Raw genomic sequence first — 24,423 nt, forward strand, 5'->3', positions numbered from 1 at the left:
GCAGGACACATATTTTTAAAATTGTCATACTGTATAGCAATGATACGATAGCCCCTAGTGATTTGGTGAATAGGGAGAAGATGGGAAGGCCTAAAAAGGACCCTTTGGGGACATCATTATTGACAGCCTGTGGAGCAAACAGATGCTCTGCAATTTACCATGGCAGGTGCAGCTTACCGGTTAAGATGCAGTCAGAGAGACCCTCAGATGCCCGGTGCCAAGAGGGTAGCAATGAGAATGTAATGGAAGGTTTCTGAAGGATGGGGACAAAGGCAGGGGATAGTTCTTGAAGGATGGGGACAAAGGCAGGGGATAGTTCTTGAAGGATGGGGACAAAGGCAGGGGATAGTTCTTGAAGGATGGGGACAAAGGCAGGGGATAGTTCTTGAAGGATGGGGACAAAGGCAGGGGATAGTTCTTGAAGGATGGGGACAAAGGCAGGGGATAGTTCTTGAAGGATGGGGACAAAGGCAGGGGATAGTTCTTGAAGGATGGGGACAAAGGCAGGGGATAGTTCTTGAAGGATGATCCTTACCCCTCTTGAAGCCTAACTGATCAGCATTGAGAAGATCATTCTGAGATATCAGGAAATTTGATGAGACAGCATGCTCAAGTATTTTGGAAAGAAAAGACAAAAGGAATCCTGGACTGGAGCTTTTGACATCATCGAAGTTAAGTGTTGTCTTCTTGAGGAGGAGAGTGATTCTGTCCATCTTGAAGTCGGGGCATGCAGCCAGCAGTCAGGGATCAGTTTGTGAGAGAGGTGATGAATGGGAGAAAACGTCCAGAGATTACCTAGAGATCAGAGCTGGGGATGGGGTTAAGGGAGCAGGATGTGGGTGTACTGGTTTGGCTGGGAGTGTAGGATTGGAGGAGAGAAAATGAAAAGGAGAGAAAGCAGTGATCAGAGACCTGGAGATGGTTGCAGTAAGATTAATCAGCAGACAAATAAATAAAACACATGCATTTAATCAGTGTTTTTTTTCTGTTTAATCGCAATATATAACAAAGTAGTTGTTACTTCGCACCCAGAGATTTATTGTTTCACCTCTTCTTTCCCCCTTGTATTTCAGTAGTACTATGTCTTTATAGGGAATAAAACTGTCAATCTCAATAGGATTTGATCTCCTGATTATATACCAGTGTTCCTATGTATACCTGGAGGTTGTCCAGACAGGGTTTAGTCTGCCCCCTGTCTTGGCTTATTCCATCCTGTTATTTCTAAGCTTTCTCGTTCTCACATGTCATAACGTTTTGCCTTCATTTATCTCAAGGTTTGATAAATCAGCCCCCATGTTCCTCGATATGAATTATAAAAGATTCTCCAAGATCAGCAACTTCTACCTACCCTTTGGAACAAAATGGCAAGGTATGGGTCTCTGTTTTTTACGTTTTCTTTCATAATTTAACATCCAGCTCTTGTGAGAGGATGTAAGCTCACCTACATGAGCAGGATAGGATCTTGTTTCTGACCAGGGAGTCCAAATACTGCTTTTATCTCCAACCCTGTTTCCAAACATTGTGACGCTGCCTAAAACAACAGAATGCAATGATGTCCAAATCATTTATCCATATATTTATTTGAAAATGGTACAAAGACAGCATATCAAATGTTGAAACAGAGAAATGTTATTGTTTTTGGAAAAATACATGCCATTTTGAATTTAATGCCGGCAACACATTTCGAAGAAGTTGCGACAGCGGCATTTTTACCACTATGTTGCATCGCCTCTTAACAATACTCTGTAAGCGTTTTGAGGAGACCAATTGCTTTAGTTATGAAAGTGAAATGTTTTGCTAGTGTTGCTTGATATAGGTTTTTAGCTGCTGAACAGTTGGGGTTCTTCTTTGTCGTATTTTTTATTTCATAATGCGCCAAATGTTTTCAGCTGGTGACAGGTCTTTTACTACAGAGCCATGCTGTTGTAATACGTGCAGAATGTCATTTAGCATTGTCTTGCTGAAATAAGCAAGGCCTTCCCTGAAAAAGATGTTGTCTGGATGGCAGCATATGTTGCTCCAGAACCTGTATACATAGTTCAGCATTAAAGTCACCCATGCCATGTGCATCAATGCACCCCGTACCATCACGGATGTTGGCTTTTGTGCCGGTTGCTCTGTGGCGGTGTGTGCTCTCTCCCTCTCTGGCACTCCACCTCGCCGCTGTACTAATTGGTATATACCATATTGGAAATAGCATTCGGCAAGATGATGTCGCACATGGCAGCACATTCGGGAGAGACCTATTGAGCCAGCCGGTGTTGCGGTGCATCCCCTTGTCAACCGTGTGGTGTCTAGCAGCACTCGGGTAAGGGAACTCTGGAGAGCCTTGCCTGAAAAAATATGATGGTAATCCGGAGGGTTGTCGTGGTTTCCTTCTCCAATGTGACTTGTATTTTGAAGATTAACCTTAGACGGAGGGTAACCATGATAATCACTCTCTTAACCTGGCACGCCCTTGAATGGGTAATGGCACTATGGGATAGCTGCTTTGGGGAATTGAGTTCTTCAGTTTCATCGCTCAGTTCCAAGTCGTGTTTGACCATCATGCAGAGGGGCAGCATGGGGGCGAGCGGCTTAGGTGCCTTAGGCAGGGAGTGGGCACGGCCTCGGAGTACCTGCTGTTGTTCCGGACGGTATCCAGTGGCTGGTGTGTGCCGGCTCTACGGCTCTGCCTTTCGCAGGGGACTGCGGACTGAGGTTCAGATAGAGCTGGTGTGCGGAAGCGCTTCCATGCCCCTGGATGTTTATGTCACCCGGGACGTTGTCATCAATGGGCAGCACAGGACTGTGACGTTTGGAGCACCGAGCCCATCCTTCCCCCACTCGGATGGAGCCCATGGAACTGGGGAGTACGAGGCTCACCACAGAGGAGTCAACAGGGTCTGTGCCTGTTCTACGGTGAGAAGGGGCACTTCCAGAAGGGGTATGCCTCGGCCCAGGCACAGACCAGGAAGGAGGTGAGTAGCCAGGCAGCACAGATTGGCACAGTAGGTGCCTTGCGTTTACATAATATAGCAGGCCCTTTCTGTTGCTCGGTGGTGTTGTCTGGGGGCTTTCCCTCTCATACATCCACAGCTCTGATTGACTCCAGAGCCACAGGGAGCTTCATCAACTGTTCCCTGGTATCTGCTCTCGGGCTGCCGTTACGCCATTCGTGGTCGTTGATAGCCATCCAGACTTTAGATGGCCATCCCATGGGGTCCGTTTCCATTAACCTCTTGACCCATTTTATAATTTAGTTTTACATATATTTCTCAGATTCCAGCTCTGTCACTTATGTTCAGGTGAAGATTCCTTTATTAATAAATTCCTATCCAGATGACATGCCTCCAAATGTACTTTGGTAAATTACCGTTATTGTCCAAAGTAGTACAATTAGATTTGCTGTTATTTATTCCATTGATTTTGCATGAAATTAAGGTGAATTCATTGACTGAGCTGTAATATGGCAAATACTTGAAGAAATAATGGAGGATTATGGAAAACATTTCAGGTGTACATCTAGAGGGAAATGTAAAAGAACAAACCAAACTTGTTAGTAGATCTCATGCTCATATGGATAGTGAGCTTTTAAGAAATTGTTCTGCAGATATAAAAATTCTGGTAAAATCCGGAAAATCTAATTGGGGTTGTACTGTGTATAGGGATGTTCTGTGACCAACAAACATGTTATTTTAATGACAGTTAATATTGATAGGAATCTATTGAAAAAAGGAAATCTATTGAGATCAGATTATGAAATGACTAACAGCTTTAACAACGTTAATAAATGTAGAAAATGACAGGTTTGTTTCATAACACAAAATGTCTGTACAGCTGTTTTTCCTTTGGAGGCGAAGGTTATTGAAAGGTTACCAACACTTGAATTATTTTTTTTTGCTCATATGCAATCAGTGGATTTGCACTTGACAGTCCATAATATTCCATAAACAGCATATTGTTACCTTTTGGGGTCTGATATCAGAAAAGGGTACATTTATCTATCAAATCAAAGGGTGTACTTTGCTCTTTACCTTTATCAGATTTCATGTTCAGTACCAGTCAAAAGTTTGGACAGACCTTCTCATTCAAGTGTATTACTTAAATGTGACTTATTTTGCACATTGTGGAACAATAGTGAAGACATCAAAACTGAGAGAACTTATGGAATCATGCAGCAATAATAAAAATTAAAAAAAGATTCAAAATATATTTAATGTTGTAGATTCTTCAAAGTAGCCACGCTTTGCCTTGATGACAGCTTTGCATACTCTTGGCCTTCTCTCAACCAGCTTCATTAGGTAGTCTTTGATACTGTACCACTGTCATCTTTATCTTTATTCACAAGCAAATTGTGAACAGTCAAATGTGAAACTAAATTCAATCAGGTGCTCAACCTAATGAATTGATTTGCAAACTGCAGTATGTGTTGCTTGGTAACAACGTAAACAATGGGAATTTCAAACCACCTTTTGTATAATGCTTACAAGTTATACTGAATATTGTATTGATGTCATTGTCACAACTATTTAATTTTATTCACTGAGTCTGAAATAACGTTTTTAAATGCAAATGTAATTTGTAAAACTTTTTTTTTTACTGTTATTGTACATTCAATTATCAACTGTAATACAATGGGCCTATGAAATGTAGATGGCATAAAGCATTAATTTTGTAATTATGTTGTATTTATTATTCACTCAAACCCACCGTCGTGTCTCAATACACATGATTATCTTTTTTCTTGCATACTTTGTGTTTCATTACGTTTTCCTCTTCGTTTAGTAAATCCTCTTCGTTTATCTAGGCCAATGTTCTCTGATGTAAAGAATACAATTAATTTAAACAATGCTTTGACAGTTTCTTGTCTGGTTTCACTGCTCCACTATAGGCAGATATAAATAGACTGATTAACACCCTTCGAGGGGAGAGTCCTCTATTCACGTGGTAAATTGTTTTTAGTGTTTTTGTGTTGTTTTTGAGGCTGTATGACTAGACCTATAATTTGTGTAGGCCTAGCCTATTAGAAATACAAGAGTGATTTTATTACCCAATTTGAAACCATGAACCGCATTGGAACATACACTGTATAGCCAAAAGTATGTGGACCCCTGACAATAATGAGCTTGTTGGACATCCAATTCTAGAATAATATGGAGCTCTTTGCAGCTCTTTTCAGCTATAATAGCCACCACTCTTCTGTGAAGGCTTTCCACAAGATATTGGTGTGTCTCTGTGGGTATTTGTGCCCTTTCAACCAAGATCGCATTTGTGATGTCAGGCACTGAGACAGCCTGGCTCGCAATCGCGGATCCAATTCATCACAAAAATGTTCAGTGGGGTTGTGGTCAGGGGTCTGTGCATGCCTCTCGAGTTCCTCCACACCAACCTATTCAAAACATCTTGAAGCATTAAAATGACCCTTCACTGGAACACAGGCACAGACCATTATCTCTACTCCAACATGCAATTTGACCCTCTAGTGGTTACAGCAGAAAAAGGGGAAGGTTCTGGAGTAGCCATCATAGTCTTCTGACCTTAATATCATCTAGCCACTCTGGGGAGATCTGCCACTCTGGGGAGGCAAATAGTATTACAATTTAGGAATAATGTTTTTCAACATAAAATTGCTGAGAGTTTGGGGATCTCAATCAATCAATCAAATGTATTTATAAACCCCTTTTTACAACAGCAGTTGTCACAAAGTGCTTTACAGAGACACCCGGCCTTTAACCCCAAGGAGCAAACAACAGTAGTGTTGGATTTCAGTGGCTAGGAAAAACTCTCTAAGAAGTCCGAATTTTAGGAAAAAACCTATGCTCAGAGGGGTGACCAGTCCTCTTCTGGCTGTGACGGGTGAGATATTAAGAGTCCAATTAGAATCTCTCTGGGCTAAATCCAGAGTCTATTTGATTCTAGACTAGGTCAAAAGTATGACCAGGTGGACAAGGACAGGGACAGCAACGGGGCCCCCCAAACCAGGTACTCCGCAGGTGTGGACCAGGACCTCATCTCCTCCTAAAATTTTAAACTGGAGGAGACTGAGAAAAGTTAGAAAGTGCATTCCTCATATCACCCAGCACAATAATATAGCAGCGTAACACCTTGGAACTGAGACAGGGGGGTCCGGCGACACTGTGGCCCTACCTGGGGGAGGCCCCGCACAGGGCCCAACAGGCAGAAAATCAATCCACCCACATTGCCAGGCATCAACCAAAGGGACACCCACCAACCGCAACTCCCCTGAAAGAGGGCCGAGTATTGCCAGCAGCGTACAGCCCAATCGAACAAGTGCACAACAGAGAGACAACAACAAGCCAGTGACTCTTCCCCCGAAAGGCATTGGAGGGAGGGCATCCCAGTGGTGACGAGAGCCCACCTGGCAAGACAGCAAGGGTGGACAGTATCAAGCCTACTGGTCACCTTCACGCCCCGGGCCAGGCTACACCTAATTATAAACCGTGCTGTAGAGATGAGTTTTTAGTAGACACTTGAAAGTTTGCACTTCTAACCTTAATTGGCAGATCATTCCACAGTAGTGGAGCTCTATGAGAAAAGGTCCTGCCGCCAGCTGTTTGTTTAGAAATTCTAAGTACATTTAAAAGGCCTGCATCTTGCGATTGTAGGTTACGTGTAGGTTTGTATGGCTGGATCATTTCAGCAAGGTAAGTAGGAGCAAGTCCATGTGTATTGATTTATAGGTTAAGAGTAAAACCTTAAAATCAGCCCTAACCCTAACAGGCAGCCAGTGTAAGGACGCTAAGACAGGAGTAATGTGTTCAAATGTTTTTGTTCTAGTTAGGATTCTAGCCGCCGTGTGCAGCACTAATTGAAGTTTATTTATTAATTTGTCTGGATAACCAGAGAGAAGAGCATTGCAGTAATCTAGTATAGAAGTAAAGAAAGCATGGATACATTTTTCTGCATCAGTTTTTGATAGAAAGTTTCAAATTTTTGCAATGTTTCGAAGATGAAAATAAGCAACTCTTGAGACATATTTTATATGTTCTTCAAAGGAGAGGTCAGGGTCAAGGGTAACGCTGAGGTTTCTTACAGTTTTTTGGGATACGACCATGCAGCCGTCGAGGTTCACAGTGAGATCTGCTAACAAAGCTCTTTGTTTCTTGGGTCCTAAAACGAGAATTTCTGTATTCCTTGAGTTTAAGAGCAAGAAATTCTCTGTCATACACTTCCTAATATCTAAAACGCATGCTTCCAAAGTAGCTAATTTAGGGGCTTCTCCATGCTTCATTGAAATATATAACTGTGTGTCATCAGCGTAACAGGGAAAGTTTACATTGTGATTTCAGATTACATCACCCAGAGGGAGCATATATAGTGAGAACAATAATGGGCCCAGAACCGAGCCTTGGGGTACACCAAAGCATACCTTTGACTTGTCAGAGGGATATGCCATCCACACTAACAAACTGATATCTTTCAGATAAATACGATTTAAACCAGGCTAGAACATGTCCACGTAGCCCAATATGGGTTTCCAGTCTCTCTAAGAGAAGGGAGTGATCAATAGTGTCAAAAGCAGCACTAAGATCAAGAAGCAACAGGACGGATGCGGAACCTTGGTCCGAGGCCATTAGAAGGTCATTTGTTACCTTCACTTGTGCAGTCTCAGTACTATGATGGGATCTGAAACCGGACTAGAGTATTTCATAAATGTTACTTGTCTTTAGGAAGGCATTCAGTTGTTGGGAAACACATTTTAAGATTTTTGAGAGGAACGGGAGGTTCAATATTGGCCTATAATTGTTTAATATGTCGGGATCCAGATTAGATATTTTTTAGAAGAGGCTTAATTTCCGCTATTTTTAGTGAGTTTGGTACACATCCGGAGGAAAGGGAGCAATTTATTATGTTCAGCATTGGCTGACCTAGCACAGGAAATAGCTCCTTAAGTAATTTTGTTGGAATCGGGTCTAGCTGAGAGTTTGTGGGTTTAGAACTCATTACAAATTTAGTAAATGTGTCGAGCGATACGGTATCAAAAAATTCAAGTGTCCCCATTGACACCTGGTCAGGGAGGTTCAGGACATTTTTAGGACAACTGAGATTTTGAGGACCATAACTTTTCAAGGAGGAGTCAGTTATTTGTTTTCTAATGGTGATGATCTTTTCATCAAAGTAGTTCATGTATTCATTACAGCTAAAGTGAAGACCCACTTCACTTGTTGAGCTTTGTTTTTTTGTTAACTTTGCAACTGTATCAAAGAGACATTTTTGATTGTTTTTGTTCACCTCAATCAGGTTGGAGAAATAAGCTGATCGAGCAGACGTGAGTGATTTTCGGTATTGTAGTGTACTGTCTATCCAGGCAAGTCTAAATACTTCCAACTTGGTGGAGCGCCACTTTTGCTCCAATTTTCTGGAGGCATGCTTAAGTGCTCTAGTATTGTCTGTGTACCAGGGAGCAAGTTTCTTTTTGCGTATTTCTTTAGTTTTTAGTGGTGCAACTGTGTCTAATGGATTTCGCAGTGTTGAGTTTAGATCCTCGATTTAATCGTTCACAGATTTATTTACTCTGTCGTTAATGAGCGAGCTTGTAAGAATATCAAGGAATTTATTTGTAGTCCGAGAATTTATAGTACGGCTTTTGAAACTCCTTGTTTGCGGAGTGGATTTCTTGTTTTAACGGTAAATGTAATAAGACGGTGATCCGATAATCCAGGATTTTGGGGGGAAATTATTAGATCTACTGTTTTGATGATTTGGAAGGACTGTATACTTCAGCTGGTCTTTAAAAGGTTGTGGCCATCAAGGGGGCATCGATCAGAATGCAGACAAGATGTTCCCTTTAGATGATTTATTAGTATAAACGTTTCAACCGGCATTGGTGGGTGTGGTTCTAAAACAAAGATACAGATACAAATCAGTAAATGAAGACTACATAAATGCCAACTAGCCATTACATGCCTAGCAGGTATATAATAAACAAACACACAATCAAGAGATTAAATTAGAGTTTCGTTATACAATTTAAATGCAGTAGTACACTTTCTGCCTGTTCAGAGGTTAAGTGCTGCAAATTCACTGCAACAATACCCAACATTCTAAATAGCTAAACCATAATGATAAGATTCAGAAATCCTCCTTGATGTAAACAACGTTACACATAGTGCAAGAACAACCTAAATATTTAAAATGTAGATATATATATAAGGCTTGTAAAGTAACACCTCCATTAATATATATGCTGCGTTCTAAACAATTAAACATGTGGGCAGTGCGAGGCTCCGCCATTATACAATAAGGAACAGCAACGTGCTGCGAACTCGTTACAGCACAATGAACAAAGCGTCACTTTTTAAGGTAAACGAACAACACCCGTTTTACTTACTGGTAGTTGCACGCACACAATTGTAAGGACTTAGATATAATGACAGTAACACTATATAATAATAACTATAAATCAACCGCACAGTTTTCCAACGTCAGCTCCCTCTTCCTGGTTTTCTTGAAACTGAACTTAAACCAAGCGTGCCGCACAAGCCCTGAAAAGTGAAGCCAAAACGTCTCGATCGTCCCCTAGTGAGTGGTCCCAGTATAGGTCATAAACCCCGCCCTCCCCATGTTATTCAATGGGACGCGAGACCAACTAAACAATTAAATTACCCTTCAAATATCTTTTTTCCGAAGCTGGTTTCTGTCATTTACTGTAGTTTGTATCACGCTAATGTAAATTCAAGAGTTTGTTTTTAAAATAAGTTGGTTTTTAGTTAGTTATTTAATGCTCTAAATACGGTGGTGTGACGTCATGATTCACAGCTGTGATTGACAGCTATCTGAGCCGAGGATCAGGCTTTTTTCGCGATCTTCGGAGGACTGAGGAGATTGGAGCTTTACATTTAATCTCTAAATTTCTATAATTGATATAATTTCACACGGACATAATGGGTTGTTCTGCAGTACATTGTGCTAACCGATCTGGCATTTCCAATCGATCTTTGAATTTTTTTCGGTAAGTAAAATTTATAAGCTATTTAATTAGTAAATAAATGTAATGGGTTAGCTAAAAGACAACAAGCCTCGTTAATAGCCATGTTAATAGCTAGCAGGTGATCGTTAGCTAGAAGTTACCAATTATTTTTGTATTAGGCCTATTCTAAATTAAGGTTAAACATGATGTAAGTTAGGCTATAACATATCGTCTAGGTTTAACAAGCAAAGGTTGTACTGTACTTGTACTTGGACTGGCGATTGATTACGGTATGCGCATTCTGCGAGGGAGAGTGAGGGCGGGGCACAGGGGTGGGGCCGTTGATTTCGCGGCTTTACGGCTTTACTTCCTTCTCGCTACTGCGCATAACTACTGCGCAGAACTGGTCCCAAGATCGCTATCTGCGCAGACGCAAGTCCAAGATGTCAGCGCCGTATCGGGACACTGGTGGCTTCAGTTTTCACCAATGGAAAAGAGCGAAAGGGCGTCGTCCATTTTTTTTACAGTCTATGACTTAAACAATCTTCCTCAGCGAAAAGCCGAGCGCAGTGGCGCTCCTGATTGGCCAATTCTAAAACAGCCAATTTACCTGCCTACAAGGGTCGTCCTTCGTAACATCTACAATATCTATTTTTCATGACAGGACTAAATCTAAGGTGTGATTGTGGCAATGTGTTGGACCTGAGACATGTTGGATAAAACCCATTGAGTCAAGTATGGCTTCAAAGGCTTTTTGAAGAGGATCATTGGACTTTTCCATTTGAATATTGAAATCGCCAAAAATTAGAATACTATCTGCCATGACTACAAGGTTAGACAATCATTCTGGAAACTCAGTGAGGAACATTGTGTATTGCCCGGGGGGCCTATAAATAGCTATTTAAAACGATTTCTCGGCCTGGTTAACTTTCATTAGTAAGACTTCAAAAGAATGAAGTTTTGTATCTCCGCTACTGTACATAATATCAGTAAAATATTCACAGAATCCTGCGAAATCTCTGTACGCAAGAGACAGTGTCGAAAACCAGTATTGGATGGCTTTGATCTTCAGGCACTGCATAAAAACAGACATGGTTCGCTAGTGGACATCACTGCATGGGGCTGTGCACTGGAGATGTCCTCGCAATCTGACAGATTTGGAACGCTTTTGCAAAGAAGAGTGGGAAGATATTGCCATGTCAAGATGTGCCACGCTAATAGACTCTTACCCAAAAAGACTGAGTGCAGTAATAAAATCAAAAGGTGCTTCAACAAAGTATTAATTTGAGGGTGTGCACACTTATGCAACCAGATTTTTTATTTTTCCAACTCAAAGATTTCAGTTTGTTTTTCAATTGAATTGTTCACGTTATAGGTCACATTAAAAGTAAAAAATTTCTGACATGATTTCTCTTTGTCTCATTCTTTTACATCACAAGAACCTGGCATTTTAACAGGGGTGTGTAGACTTTTTCTATCCACTGTAGTATCATTAGAAGATTCAGAGAATCCAGAAAAGTCTCTGTTTGCAAGGGAAAGGCTGAAAACCAATATTGGATGGACATGATCTTCGGGCCTTCAGGTGGCACTGTATTAAAAGCAGACACAATTATGTAGTGGAAATCACTGCATGGGCTCAGGAACACTTCTGAAAACCATTGTCTATGAACACCATACGTCGCTGAAAAGTGAAAACTCTTCCATGCAATGAAGAAACCATACATGAATAAGATCCAGAAACCCTGGTGCCTTCTCTGGGCCCGAGCTAATTTAAGATGGACTTAATTTAAAATGAAAACAGTCCTATTGTCTGACAAATCAATATATACAAGTTTTTTGGAGCAACATATGTTGCCATCCAGATGTCGTCATTTCCAGCGAAAGCCTTGCTTATTTCAGAAGACAATGCCAAGCCACATTCTGCGCGTATTACAACAGCATGGCTCCGTAGTAAAAGAGTTGGGGTGCTAAACTGGCCAGTCTGCAGTCCAGACATGTCACCCATCAAAAATCTTTGGCACTTTATGAAACAAAAACACGACAAAGGACAACCCGAACTGTTGAGCAGCTGCAGTCCTATATTAAGCAAGAATGGGAAAACATTTCACTTTCAAAACTATAGCAATTGGTATCCTCAGTTCCCAAAAGCTTAGTGTTGTTAAAAGAAGAGGTGATTCAACACTGTGGTAAACTTGCCCTGTCCCAACTTTTTTGAAACGTGTTGCTGGCATCAAATTCAAAATGGGCATATATTTTTTCAAAAACAATAACAAATCTCAGTGTCAACATTTGATGTGTTGTCTTTATACTACTGTCTATTCAATATAGGTATTAAATGATTTGCACATCATTGCATTCTGTTTTTATTTACATTTTACACAGCATCCCAACTTTGTTGGAAACAGAGTTGTAAGTCCAGGGATTGAAATTGCCATTGTATAACACTTATTTTGTGGTCCCACAATCATTTCTGTGATGACTTTGATTCGAGCTTGTTGAAAGGTCCCTCAATCTCCAGGCAGAGGCTGGCAGGTTTTGGTCAAAAAGTTCCTGGTGGAATTCAATATGCCAATGATCTTAACAAGCACCTGGACCACTATTAGCAAAACTAGTCCTAAACATTAAAGATCTGCCATATTTTACTGAGGGTATCAGGGGATTTTCCTAAGATGCACTCCCCTTTTGTCACCAAACATACTGATGGTAAAAAACCAGAAAAGGAACGAGGCAAGCCTAGTTCAGCTGGCCTGTGATTAGAAGTGATAAGTGTTGTCACCCTTGAACCTTGTCTTCCATGTGAGAGGCTGTGTCTTTAACCACTAGTGAAAAGATGAGAATTGTGGAAACCCCTACTCTTTTACTAAGGGGTTGTGATCTAGCCTATATTACCCCAAAAAGCATGCACAGGTGCGTACTTTGAAAATCCTCCAGAAATAGTTGCAATATAACTGTAAACAGTTTTATTTTAGGCTTACTTTAACATAGCTACTTAAGGCTGTAACCAAAGTTCTTGTCTATCCTGAACAAATCCTAATGCATAATTTGTTTTGACTGTGATGAGGCTCAAACGCGGGACCTCTCGCATTGAAGTCAGCATCTTTAACCACTACACTATTTAACAAGGGGTAGTTTGTCAGTCAGTCACTCACTCAGTAAGAGACAATCACTCTTCTTGGCCAGCTCTGCTTACGCAGTCTGGCAAAAAATATATTCTCATCTGACCACAACACGATTGAAATTGTAGTTCCAGTAACGCTTGGCAAAGTTTCCTGTTTCCCGTTCCTCATGAACGCATCTCACTCCCTGGTTCCCAATCACCTGAATAGTGAACACCTGTTCACCCACCTAGTTCTCATTAGTTTGCCATATTAGTTCAGTTTGTTGCTCCTGTTTCTTTGTGAGGTATTGTTTTGTTTTGCACATTATACAAAGCCATTCTTGATAGTTCTCTTTACGTACTGCCTTCCTGTGTACTGACCAGCCTTCCAGCCTGTTGCTTCTTGACACTGTTTTGAGCCTGCCTAATTTTGTACCTTTGCCATTCTGCTCGCCTGTGTATTGACCTTTGCCTGCTTGACTACTGCCTTGTCGGAATAATAAATTAAAACATTTGTTAAAACAGACAACATTTTAAGGTGGCATTCTGTAGTTCTCATTCATCATTTAATTGAATTTTCATATGCCCGTACAGCAAAAATAACAATATTGACATTACTGTGCCAGTAGTTATGGAGGACATTGCATGTATCTATGATCATGCAGGTGAGAGGTGAGTTGCTCGGAAGGATGACTTTTTCAGACTGACAACATACATTACACATGCCCCTCTTTCTGGCTTCATTATTTCAACAGGGCTCTGTAGCAGACACTATTTCAAAGTGTCTGCTATAGTGGGACCAAATGGTCAGAAATGCATTCTCTTTCTATCCATGTTGTGTGTGTGTGAATGCCCCTTTGTGACCCTTTGAAGTGGAATATGGCTGTGGTGAGCTTCTCGCCACTGGTACCTCATTGATGGCCGCCATCATGATCTTGTCGTAGTAGTGTAGGGGGGCGTGGGGCGCTGTCATGTCATAGCCAAACCCGGCCACGGCTACCTCATCACAGTTATGAAGGGCCATTGTTATGGCAACCGTCCCCAGTGTCGGGATGTTCTGAAAAACAGAGAATACAAAATGTTTTCTTGAAACAGGGCAGTGACTAAAGAAGCAGAGGACAAATTAACACCTTTTTAATACTTTGTTAAAAATCCTTTGCATGCAATTACTGCTTGAAGTCTGGAACACATGGACATCACCAGACGCTGGGTTTCCTCCTTCGTGATGCTTCACCAGGCCTTTATTGCAGCTGTCTTCAGTTGTTGTTTGTTTCTGGGTCTTTCTGCCTTGTTTTGTCTTCAGCAAGTGAAATGCACGCTTGATCGGGTTGAGATCACGTGACTGACTCTGCCAATGCAGAATATTCCACTTCTTTACTTTAAAAAACTTGGGTTGCTTTTACAGTTTGTTTTAGGTAATTTTCCATCTGTGAAGTGAAGCGCCGTCCAATCAACTTTAATGAATTTAGCCGAATCTGAGCAGACAACATATCCCTATACACTTCAGAATTAATCTGGCTGCTTCTGTCTTCTGTCACATCATCCAGTGCCATTGGAAGCCATGCATGCCCATGCCATCACACTGCCTCCATGTGTTTTACAGATGATGTGGTATGCTTCGGATCATGAGCCGTTCCAAGCCTTCTCCATACTTTTTTCTTCCCATCATTCTGGTACAGGTTGATCTTAGTTTCATCTGTCCAAAAAATGCTGTTCCATAACCGAGCTGGCTTTTTTAGATGTTTTTTGGAAAATCTAATTTGGCCTTTCTATTCTTGAGGCTTATGAATGGTGGGATAAATATTAAAGAGCTGTAATTCCTAAACCCTTCTTCCAATTTGGATGTAAATACCCTCAAATTAAAGCTGTGAGATTGCACTTTAAGCTCATATTCATTAACTGTCATATTCAACTGTAACTTGAATATATTTGTACACACCTTGTGTGCATTTTAATTCAACTTCTGAAATTTGAAACAGCTTTAGTTTCATCATTCATAATGCGTACTTCGCTTCGGCTGCAGGGAGATACGAACTCAGGACCTATAATTCACAGGTCCACTTCTCTAACCACTACGCTATTTAACAAGGGGTAGTCTGTCAGTTAGTCACTCACTCAGTAAGAGACATTGGCTCTTCTTAGCCATCTCCGCTTACGTGGTCTGGCAGTAAACTGTTTCATTTTATGATTCCTATAATGTAGCTACTGAAGGTTGTAGCCAGCAAAGTTTTTGTCAATCCTGAACAAATCCTCTTTTGCCACTGGCTGTTTTAACAGCTAATTAGCCATTTGTATCTGCATTGTTTTAGGGTAGTGCTTTCAACTTAGCCTGGTCTGTATCATGTCAGGGTAGTGTTTTCAACCTAACCTGGTCTGCATCGTGTCAGGGTAGTGTTGTCATCCTAACTCTGATACAAAACATTTTGCCAGCTTATATTGTATGTATAACAATACAAGCACACATGTGATGTGCCATGCTAATAGACTCTTACCCAAAAAGACTGAGTGCTGTAATAAAATCAAATGGTGCTTCAACAAAGTATTAGTTTAAGGGTGTGCACACTTATGCAACCAGGTTATTGTGAGTTAAAAAAAAAATCACCTCAAAGATTTCAGTTTGTTTTTCAATTTGATTATTGAATTATTTATAGGTCACATTAAAGGTAGAAAAAGTTCTGACATGATTTATCTTTGTCTCATTCTTTTACCTCACAAGAACCTGGCATTTTCACAGGGGTGTTTAGACTTTTTATATCCACTGTGTGTATGTATATACATATATATATATATATATATACATATATATATATATATATATATATATATATATATATATATATATATATATATATATATTTATTTATATATTTCCACACACACATACATTTTATTTAGTTTATTTATTTTTCTTTGTACATTTTTAATGGTACTGTGTGTGGTCCTGACCTCTTGCAATTGTATGCATTTCGCCAGGTGTTCATTGCAAATGAGAATTGGGTTTCAGTTGAATTACCTGTTGAATAACCACAGAGCAGTGTGCAGCCAACTGTCTTCATAAACTACTATAGCAGAGGCAAGCAGCACAATTAGAGGGGAGAAGAAGACATAAGCTCAGAAAAGGCAGCTGTGTGCAATAAGTGGTGGCCCAACCTTTTCCTTGGCTCTCTTCCCTGGACCATTCATCAGTCACCATGGCGGTCCACCAGGCCTAGTAACTACACTGTCCTCCCCCTCTGCTGAGATGATGATGATGCATCTTGTACTGAGAAGTTTTTTTATTTCTCTTATTTCCTCAGAAAGGATCCTAGATCTCATTTTGATGACCACCGAGAGTTATGGGCTGGGAGAAAAGCTTGAAAAGTATGTCTTTACTCTAGCATCCTCACAGTTGTATTACAACAACAGAGTAGCCTTTGTGATTTTATAGTCAGGCCTGCTTCACACAGACATTAGAATGCAACCCTCTAATACAGAAACTACAGAGCTTTTTCTAAAGAAGTATTGCCTGGTACCTGATCCCTAAACTTAGTTTTTTCCATTACCCCTTGAAGTTTCCAACTGGGTTCAAGGAAATTGGAAATGTGTTTATCCAGCTGGAATATAGATCTCAGAGTAAATTTAGTCAAATTCCCTTCTACATAAGACTGAGGGTGCCCAACAGATACAGCCCAACTGCATAATATCATAATCAGATGAATTTCAGAATAGAATGAATTGGCGTTCACTACTTGGCATTTTCCTCACAAAGCTCACAGAACTTATTTTCTGCTGTTTTTCCCCCTGCTGTTTTAGCCTGAATTGTAAGAAGTGTATCATCGTGGGAAATGGTGGTATTCTGACCAACAGATCTATGGGTGCGAGGATTGACGAGTACGATGTGATTGTAAGGTCAGTTAAGACAATGGTTGATGTGTCTTAGATTTTTCTAAAAGTGTAGGTTCCTGACTACTGGGGGTCTCTAAGTTTTTCGTTTCTTTCTTCACATTTATAAATACAGATACAGAGACCCATGTCTCGTTCACATCTGAGCCCTGTATTAAACGCAATAGAAACACGTACAAAATGCAAATATGAATTGACACAATTTAAGAAAAACAATCACAATTGACACTTAGAAGCTAATTTGTCAGACATTTACATTTCCTTATAACAAACTAAAACATTTACAGCATGGTTACTCTAAATGGTATTGCATGAGTGTGGGCCATAATATTCAAAAGCAGTTTTGCCCTGTTCTGAATAATCCTGTTGCGTCTCCAGAACTTGCCTTTACGCCTGTGATAAAACAGAAGGCTGAAGGATATAAGGAATATAAGTTGCTTGCACAATTTAGTTTCTATGTTGAGGTGACAAACGTTGTTTTTATAAAATTGACCTTTTTATTTAATTGAATCTGTGTGTTTTGATCAAATTTTCAATATAGCAAACCCCAGGGTTAGATGGGCCAACAAGAATGCCTTTCTTATCATTTACAAAGTTGGGGGACCGGTTGGGGGCTGTGTGGCTGTGCCTAGCACCCATGGGAGTGAAAGCTAAGCTCTGATCCTGCCTAATGTATTTGTAGAAAGGAAACCAGGATACTTAAATAATCTTTCCTAGATTCATTCTATTCTCTCTATTCACCCACCTTTTAAATGAACTTGAGGGAGAACATTCAGTCTCTCTCTCCTTCTGCAACAGGTGTTCCTGATGTTTTTCACTCTTCATTTTTTACACAGAAAATTAATACATTGGGATCTATTTTCCATATTATGTCCATATTACATATTAACAGTACTACTACAAACACTAATGTTATTCCACTGCCAAATGGTATAATAATATTGAACACCAAGTTATTTATACATTTTCCTTTACAAAAAGTGATTAGATAAAGTGATGGCAAAGTTACACATTCTATATAATTACTTTCAATCAAATTAAAAAATGTTGTACTCCTCGACTTCATAAGATTGTACAAATTGAGAAGTAGCTCAGGTTGTGTGATTGTGAGAACCCTGTGGTTGTAGACTCTTCCTGCCAGTTGACCTGTGTGTGTTGCAGGTTGAACAATGCCCCAGTGAGAGGTTATGAGAAGGATGTGGGCAGCCGGACCACCATGCGTATCACCTACCCAGAAGGAGCCATTCAAAAGGCTGAACTCTACGAGAAGGACTCCCTGTTTGTCCTCTCTGCATTCAAACCTTCAGATTTCCTGTGGCTGTGTTCCATGCTCTTTAAAATTAGATTGGTAAGGCATTTTTTGTGATGTGGAGTTTGCAAACACTTTGTTCAATTTGAACGACCTTTTACTTGTCATGACAGTTTTTTTGAGAGGCTACCAACAACAAGTTCTACACCAGGATCCATTGAAGGATCATTTCATTGTCATCTGGCATTTTTATTTACCTTACAAAAATGGCTTCGCAACTGCTAGTTTGTCACAAGTGTTTCTGACTACAGCGAGAACTATGCCTAACTTCAAATGTGTCAAGAAATGCTCTTTATGCTCATCAGTCACAATTGTCATTGTTTAAATGACAGCAATAAACACCCTATGTTGAAAGAGGTTTGCAGAATTAGCACCTTCCGATATTCCGACCCCTTCACTTCCTCCAAAAATTTTTAAACTTAATTTCAAATTGATAATTATTTTTGACATAATTAATTAACAAAGAGAAAACTATTTAAAAATAAATGTGACCTCAGTTGTATTCTTTCCCCTTTGATTGTTCTTGAGATGTCTCTAGAACCTGACTGTTCTCATGTGGCAAATTCATTTGAAAGGACATGATTTGGAAAGGCACACGCATATACAGGTGCATCTAAAAAAAAAGTTATCTTGAAATGAAAGAAAAACTAACGTTGTGCCATGAAATGGCTTTGGCACATCTTTAGTCTCGTTAGCAATTGCTCAATTCATATGACTATTCCAAGTAGTAAGCCAGTAGATACTAATAAGCCTGTTACTTACTAATAAGCTGTTAAAACGGCCAGTGGCAAAAGCCATACAGATCATAGATGCTATTTGGTGTAAACTTAATAAGAAATTTTAGTTAGTTTAACACAATGATTAATGGTGTCAAGCTAAATATTCAAACTTGGCGTGATGGTTATTTGTGACTAAATTATCCAATGTCGATGCAGTTTTCTGACAAGGCAGTATGTCCCAATCGGTCCCAATACTGGCATACTAGCTTACTATATACAAAACAGTACGTACTTCACCATTATCCGCAAAGTATGTAATGTGCGATTTGAGATTCAGCCAATGCTTTCGATTTCCTCATAGTTCACATAGCATAGTGGTTAGCTATTCAACTGTTATTGTATGGACGACCATCTACAGTATTATTTGTACTAGAGTACTTAAGAGTACACTTTAGTTCTGTTAATAAAGGTTCTGTTGCCCATGTTATTTCAGCATATAATGCAAGAAGTTACAACTCCAAATGTAACTTCCTCTGGGGTAGAAGTTACTTTTGGAGTCGATACAGAGTCGAACTGAATAGCAGCAGGATGTGTGGTCTTGTGGGATTATCCCTGCCCCACGGACCGATTCCCCTCTCAGACGATCACATTTTTGTCTCAGAAATATTTATCCACTCTGTATTTTTCAGTCATTGCACAACAATATATATCCACTCTGTAACACCATGATTCTCATATTTAATTGAGTAATTGCATTACATGACACTTACAATTTTATTGTTTTCTAAAGAAATTAACCAGCCATGGAGTAATTGGAGTCATTGTTTTCATTATAGGTACTGTATAGCTATTAGCTAGCCATCTACAGTAATCCTTGTTCCATTAATAAATGTTCTGTTGTCCATGTTATTTCAGAATTTTTTTATGGCTTAGGTAAAAGTTGCAATCCCGCTGTTTGAATAGCATAATGTTTAAAGACACAGTCTGCAACATAGAAAACTGCAGATCAAAACCAGCCAGGGAAAACAAGATTAATCCTTTCTAGTCGCAGGCCGGCTGAACTAGGCTTGCCTGGTTCCTTTTCTGGTTTTTACCTTTAACCAACCTTATTTGTTTCAGTCTTGATGATTACGGCTTACTCATGGAAATAAAAAATCTAATAAAAAATACAGTATCTTAAAATACCTGAGACCTGAGAAGAGATTTAATCAGCTAATTAACTCAACACACCTGCAAACGTTTCCTAAGTATGTTATTTTTAGCACTCAATACTTTAGCGAAGCTCCTTTTGCACAAATGACTGCATCAATGCAGTGTGGCATGAAGGCAATCAGCCTGTGGCACTGCATACGTGTTATGGAAGCCCAGGTTGCTTTGATAGCGGCCTTCAGCTCGTCTGTGTTGTCGGGTCTGGTGTATAAAATTTTTTTCTTGACACGTTACGTTCAGGCAAGTTTGCTAGCCAAGTAATCACAGTATCACAGTAATACCACGGTCAGCAAACCATTTACCAGTCGTTTTGACACTGTGGGCAGGTGCCAAGTCCTGCTGGAAAAGGAAATCAGCATCTACATAAAGCTTGTCAGCAGATGGAAGGATGAAGTGCTCTAAAATCAAAAATAAATAAATATTCAATGCTAATATGAACCAGTGGGGAGGGCCTAATGTCATTCAAAATATTAGTGCCTTGTCATGATTTCTACGTCCAGTTCTTCAATAATTTTTCTTGTGAGGATCTCTGTAATCCTGCATGAACCTAATTCCCTCTTAAAGGTTTATATATAAGAAATAATAGATTATTTCCCTCAACTTTTATTATTTGATCTTGACTTCACTACTGCTGTAAAAAAATTCTAGGTAACTAGCTACAAAGAATGTCTACATGCCTGAAGCAAATATGTCATATTGTTATTGAAAGTGGTAAATGTGTTACTGATGTCTTCATTTGTTATTACCTCAGGAAGACATTTCAATGCTACTAACATCCCTGCTCTCTTTTGTATCATTCTTCATTTCCCTCAGTATAACGTAGATATGTTCTGGAAGTCTGTGGCGCGTCATGTTCCCAGGGAGCCCCGTGACGTAAGAATCCTGAACCCTTACTTCATACAGGAAGCTTCCTTCAGGTTGATCGGCCTGCCTCACAACAACGGAAAGATGGGGATAGGGGTGAGAGATTGGAAAACTAGTCCTATACATTTAAATTGACCTATACATACACTATATACCACAAGGATCCAGCTATTGTTTGACAGTTAAGTACCTATCATTTATTTGCATTGTATATAAATGAATGCCTAAAAGTCAACATTGTATATATCCTACAGAATGTGTATATATACAGTGGGGCAAACAAGTATTTAGTCAGCCACCAATTGTGCAAGTTCTCCCACTTAAAAAGATGAGAGAGGCCTGTAATTTTCATCATAGGTACACTTCAACTGTGAGAGACAAAATTAGAAAAAGAAATCCAGAAATCACATTGTAAGATGAAACTTTACAAGAGCAAATACAAAGGGTTCCCTACAAGGTGCAAACCATTCATAAGCCTCAAGAATAGAAAGGCCAAATTAGATTTTCCAAAAAACATCTAAAAAAGCCAGCTCGGTTATGGAACAGCATTTTTTGGACAGATGAAACTAAGATCAACCTGTACCAGAATGATGGGAAGAAAAAAGTATGGAGAAGGCTTGGAATGGCTCATGATCCGAAGCATACCACATCATCTGTAAAACACATGGAGGCAGTGTGATGGCATGGGCATGCATGGCTTCCAATGGCACTGGATCACTAGTGTTTATGGATGATGTGACAGAAGACAGAAGCAGCCAGATTAATTCTGAAGTGTATAGGGATATGTTGTCTGCTCAGATTCGGCTAAATTCATTAAAGTTGATTGGACGGCGCTTCACTTCACAGATGGAAAATTACCTAAAACAAACTGTAAAAGCAACCCAAGTTTTTTAAAGCAAAGAAGTGGAATATTCTGCATTGGCAGAGTCAGTCACGTGATCTCAACCCGATCAAGCATGCATTTCACTTGCTGAAGACAAAACAAGGCAGAAAGACCCAGAAACAAACAACAACTGAAGACAGCTGCAATAAAGGCCTGGCGAAGCATCACGAAGGAGGAAACCCAGCGTCTGGTGATGTCCATGTGTTCCAGACTTCAAGCAGTAATTGCCTGCAAAGGATTTTTAACAAAGTATTAAAAAGGTGTTAATTTGTCCTCTGCTTCTTTAGTCACTGCCCTGTTTCAAGAAACATTTTTGTATTCTCTGTTTTTCAGAACATCCCGACACTGGGGACGGTTGCCATAACAATGGCCCTTCATAACTGTGATGAGGTAGCCGTGGCCGGGTTTGGCTATGACATGACAGCGCCCCACGCCCCCCTACACTACTACGACAAGATCATGATGGCGGCCATCAATGAGGTACCAGTGGCGAGAAGCTCACCACAGCCATATTCCACTTCAAAGGGTCACAAAAGGGCATTCACACACACACAACATGGATAGAAAGAGAATGCATTTCTGACCATTTGGTCCCACTATAGCAGACACTTTGTTTAGGTTTCTGCAGAGCCCTGTTGAAATAATGAAGCCAGAAAGAGGGGCATGTGTAATGTATGTTGTCAGTCTGAAAGTGTCATCCTTCCAAGCAACTCACCTCTCACCTGCATGATCATAGATATATGCAATGTCCTCCATAACTACTGACACAGTAATGTCAATATTGTTTTTTTTGCTGTACGGGCATATGAAAATTCAATTAAAAGATGAATGAGACAAAACTACCAAATGCCACCTTAAAATGTTGTCTGTTTCAACAAATGTTTTAACAATTAAGAATAACTAAGAATAACTAACGCAACGCAGAGCTTAATTTATTATTCCGACAAGGCAGTAGTCAGGCAGGCAAAGGTCAATACACAGGCAAGCAGAATGGCGAAGGTACAAAATTAGGCAGGCTCAAAACAGTGTCAAGAAGCAACAGCCTGGAAGGCTGGTCAGTACACAGGAAGGCAGTACGTAAAGAGAACTATCAGGAACGGCTTTGTATAATGTGCAAAACAAAACAATACCTCACAAAGAAACAGGAGCAACAAACTGAACTAATATGGCAAACTAATGAGAACTAGGTGGGTGAACAGGTGTTCACTATTCAGGTGATTGGGAACCAGGGAGTGAGATGCGTTCATGAGGAACGGGAAACAGGAAATTTTGCCAAGCGTTACTGGAACTACAATTTCAATCATGTTGTGGTCAGATGAGAATATATTTTTTTCCAGACTGCGTAAGCAGAGCTGGCCAAGAAGAGTGATTGTCTCTTACTGAGTGAGTGACTGACTGACAAACTACCCCTTGTTAAATAGTGTAGTGGTTAAAGATGCTGACTTCAATGCGAGAGGTCCCGCGTTTGAGCCTCATCACAGTCAAAACAAATTATGCATTAGGATTTGTTCAGGATAGACAAGAACTTTGGTTACAGCCTTAAGTAGCTATGTTAAAGTAAGCCTAAAATAAAACTGTTTACAGTTATATTGCAACTATTTCTGGAGGATTTTCAAAGTACGCACCTGTGCATGCTTTTTGGGGTAATATAGGCTAGATCACAACCCCTTAGTAAAAGAGTAGGGGTTTCCACAATTCTCATCTTTTCACTAGTGGTTAAAGACACAGCCTCTCACATGGAAGACAAGGTTCAAGGGTGACAACACTTATCACTTCTAATCACAGGCCAGCTGAACTAGGCTTGCCTCGTTCCTTTTCTGGTTTTTTACCATCAGTATGTTTGGTGAGTGCATCTTAGGAAAAGCCCCTGATACCCTCAGTAAAATATGGCGGATCTTTAATGTTTAGGACTAGTTTTGCTAATAGTGGTCCTGTGGTGACCCACAAAGAAGGCATTCATGAGAGAGACATTCACCGGAGAACTGTTCCTTTAAGGGAAGGGAGGAAGTAGATAAAAGTTCCGGTTGAGCGCTGTTGTTATATTCCGGAGCCCTGTACAGTTTGACAGTGATTCTGATATTGAGAGTAAAGTTGACTCGACGCGTCTCTGTCTCAATTTATTGCACTCCACAGTCCAGTTGCTTGTTAAGATCATTGGCATATTGAATTCAACCAGGAACTTTTTGACCAAAACCTGCTAGCATACCTTCTTATAACTGGGGGATATGGCTGTGTCACTGTGTCATTGGTCTCGCAGTCAACTCCAATGATCTGGTCCCTTTTTACTTATGACCTCTAGATTTGCAGCCACTGAGAACCTATGATTAAAAGTTGGATGTACCGTAATATGGACACAGCACAATTTCGTCAGCTTGTGTCTGCTTTACTGTATAGTGTTGGTCTTTTTACCTGCATCTCCTGTAAAATACCTAACTTCTTCCTCTCTTTCTCTCTCTCATATCCCACTGCTGTTATTCTGCATCTCCTCTCCTCAACCCCTTTCTGCTCCTATCTCTCCTACCCTCCTCTCTCTTCCCATCTCTCCTC

The 24,423-nt window shown here is 40.1% G+C and overlaps 2 protein-coding genes across 11 annotated transcripts in view; one reads left to right on the forward strand and one right to left on the reverse strand.

Annotated features, from left to right (window-relative positions):
* The window catches only part of LOC106024423 (CMP-N-acetylneuraminate-beta-1,4-galactoside alpha-2,3-sialyltransferase-like), a 56,023-nt gene that overhangs the window by 17,915 nt on the left and 13,685 nt on the right, over positions 1 to 24,423 (reverse strand). For 2 of the 3 annotated variants that reach the window (XR_004576031.1, XM_034293652.1), the window contains exon 2: positions 13,921 to 14,067. Coding sequence is in view for 1 of the 3 variants with exons in the window: in XM_034293652.1 (XP_034149543.1) it covers positions 13,921 to 14,067 (147 nt within the window). In the remaining 2 variants the exon portion in view is untranslated. Of the gene's footprint in view, positions 1 to 177; positions 854 to 1,441; positions 1,576 to 13,920; positions 14,068 to 24,423 lie in introns of those variants that run through there. The other variant, XR_004576030.1, reaches the window with a different exon arrangement.
* The window catches only part of LOC105011892 (CMP-N-acetylneuraminate-beta-1,4-galactoside alpha-2,3-sialyltransferase), a 38,133-nt gene that overhangs the window by 13,131 nt on the left and 579 nt on the right, over positions 1 to 24,423 (forward strand). For all 8 annotated transcript variants that reach the window (XM_020049131.2, XM_020049132.2, XM_020049130.2 and 5 more), the window contains 6 exons: positions 1,275 to 1,369; positions 16,307 to 16,370; positions 16,803 to 16,898; positions 18,054 to 18,240; positions 20,943 to 21,089; positions 22,210 to 22,356. In XM_020049131.2, the coding sequence (XP_019904690.2) occupies positions 1,275 to 1,369; positions 16,307 to 16,370; positions 16,803 to 16,898; positions 18,054 to 18,240; positions 20,943 to 21,089; positions 22,210 to 22,356 (736 nt within the window). The remainder of the gene's footprint in view (positions 1 to 1,274; positions 1,370 to 16,306; positions 16,371 to 16,802; positions 16,899 to 18,053; positions 18,241 to 20,942; positions 21,090 to 22,209; positions 22,357 to 24,423) is intronic.

The sequence above is a fragment of the Esox lucius genome, chromosome 8, assembly GCF_011004845.1.
Source record: "Esox lucius isolate fEsoLuc1 chromosome 8, fEsoLuc1.pri, whole genome shotgun sequence".
Lineage (NCBI taxonomy): Eukaryota > Metazoa > Chordata > Actinopteri > Esociformes > Esocidae > Esox > Esox lucius.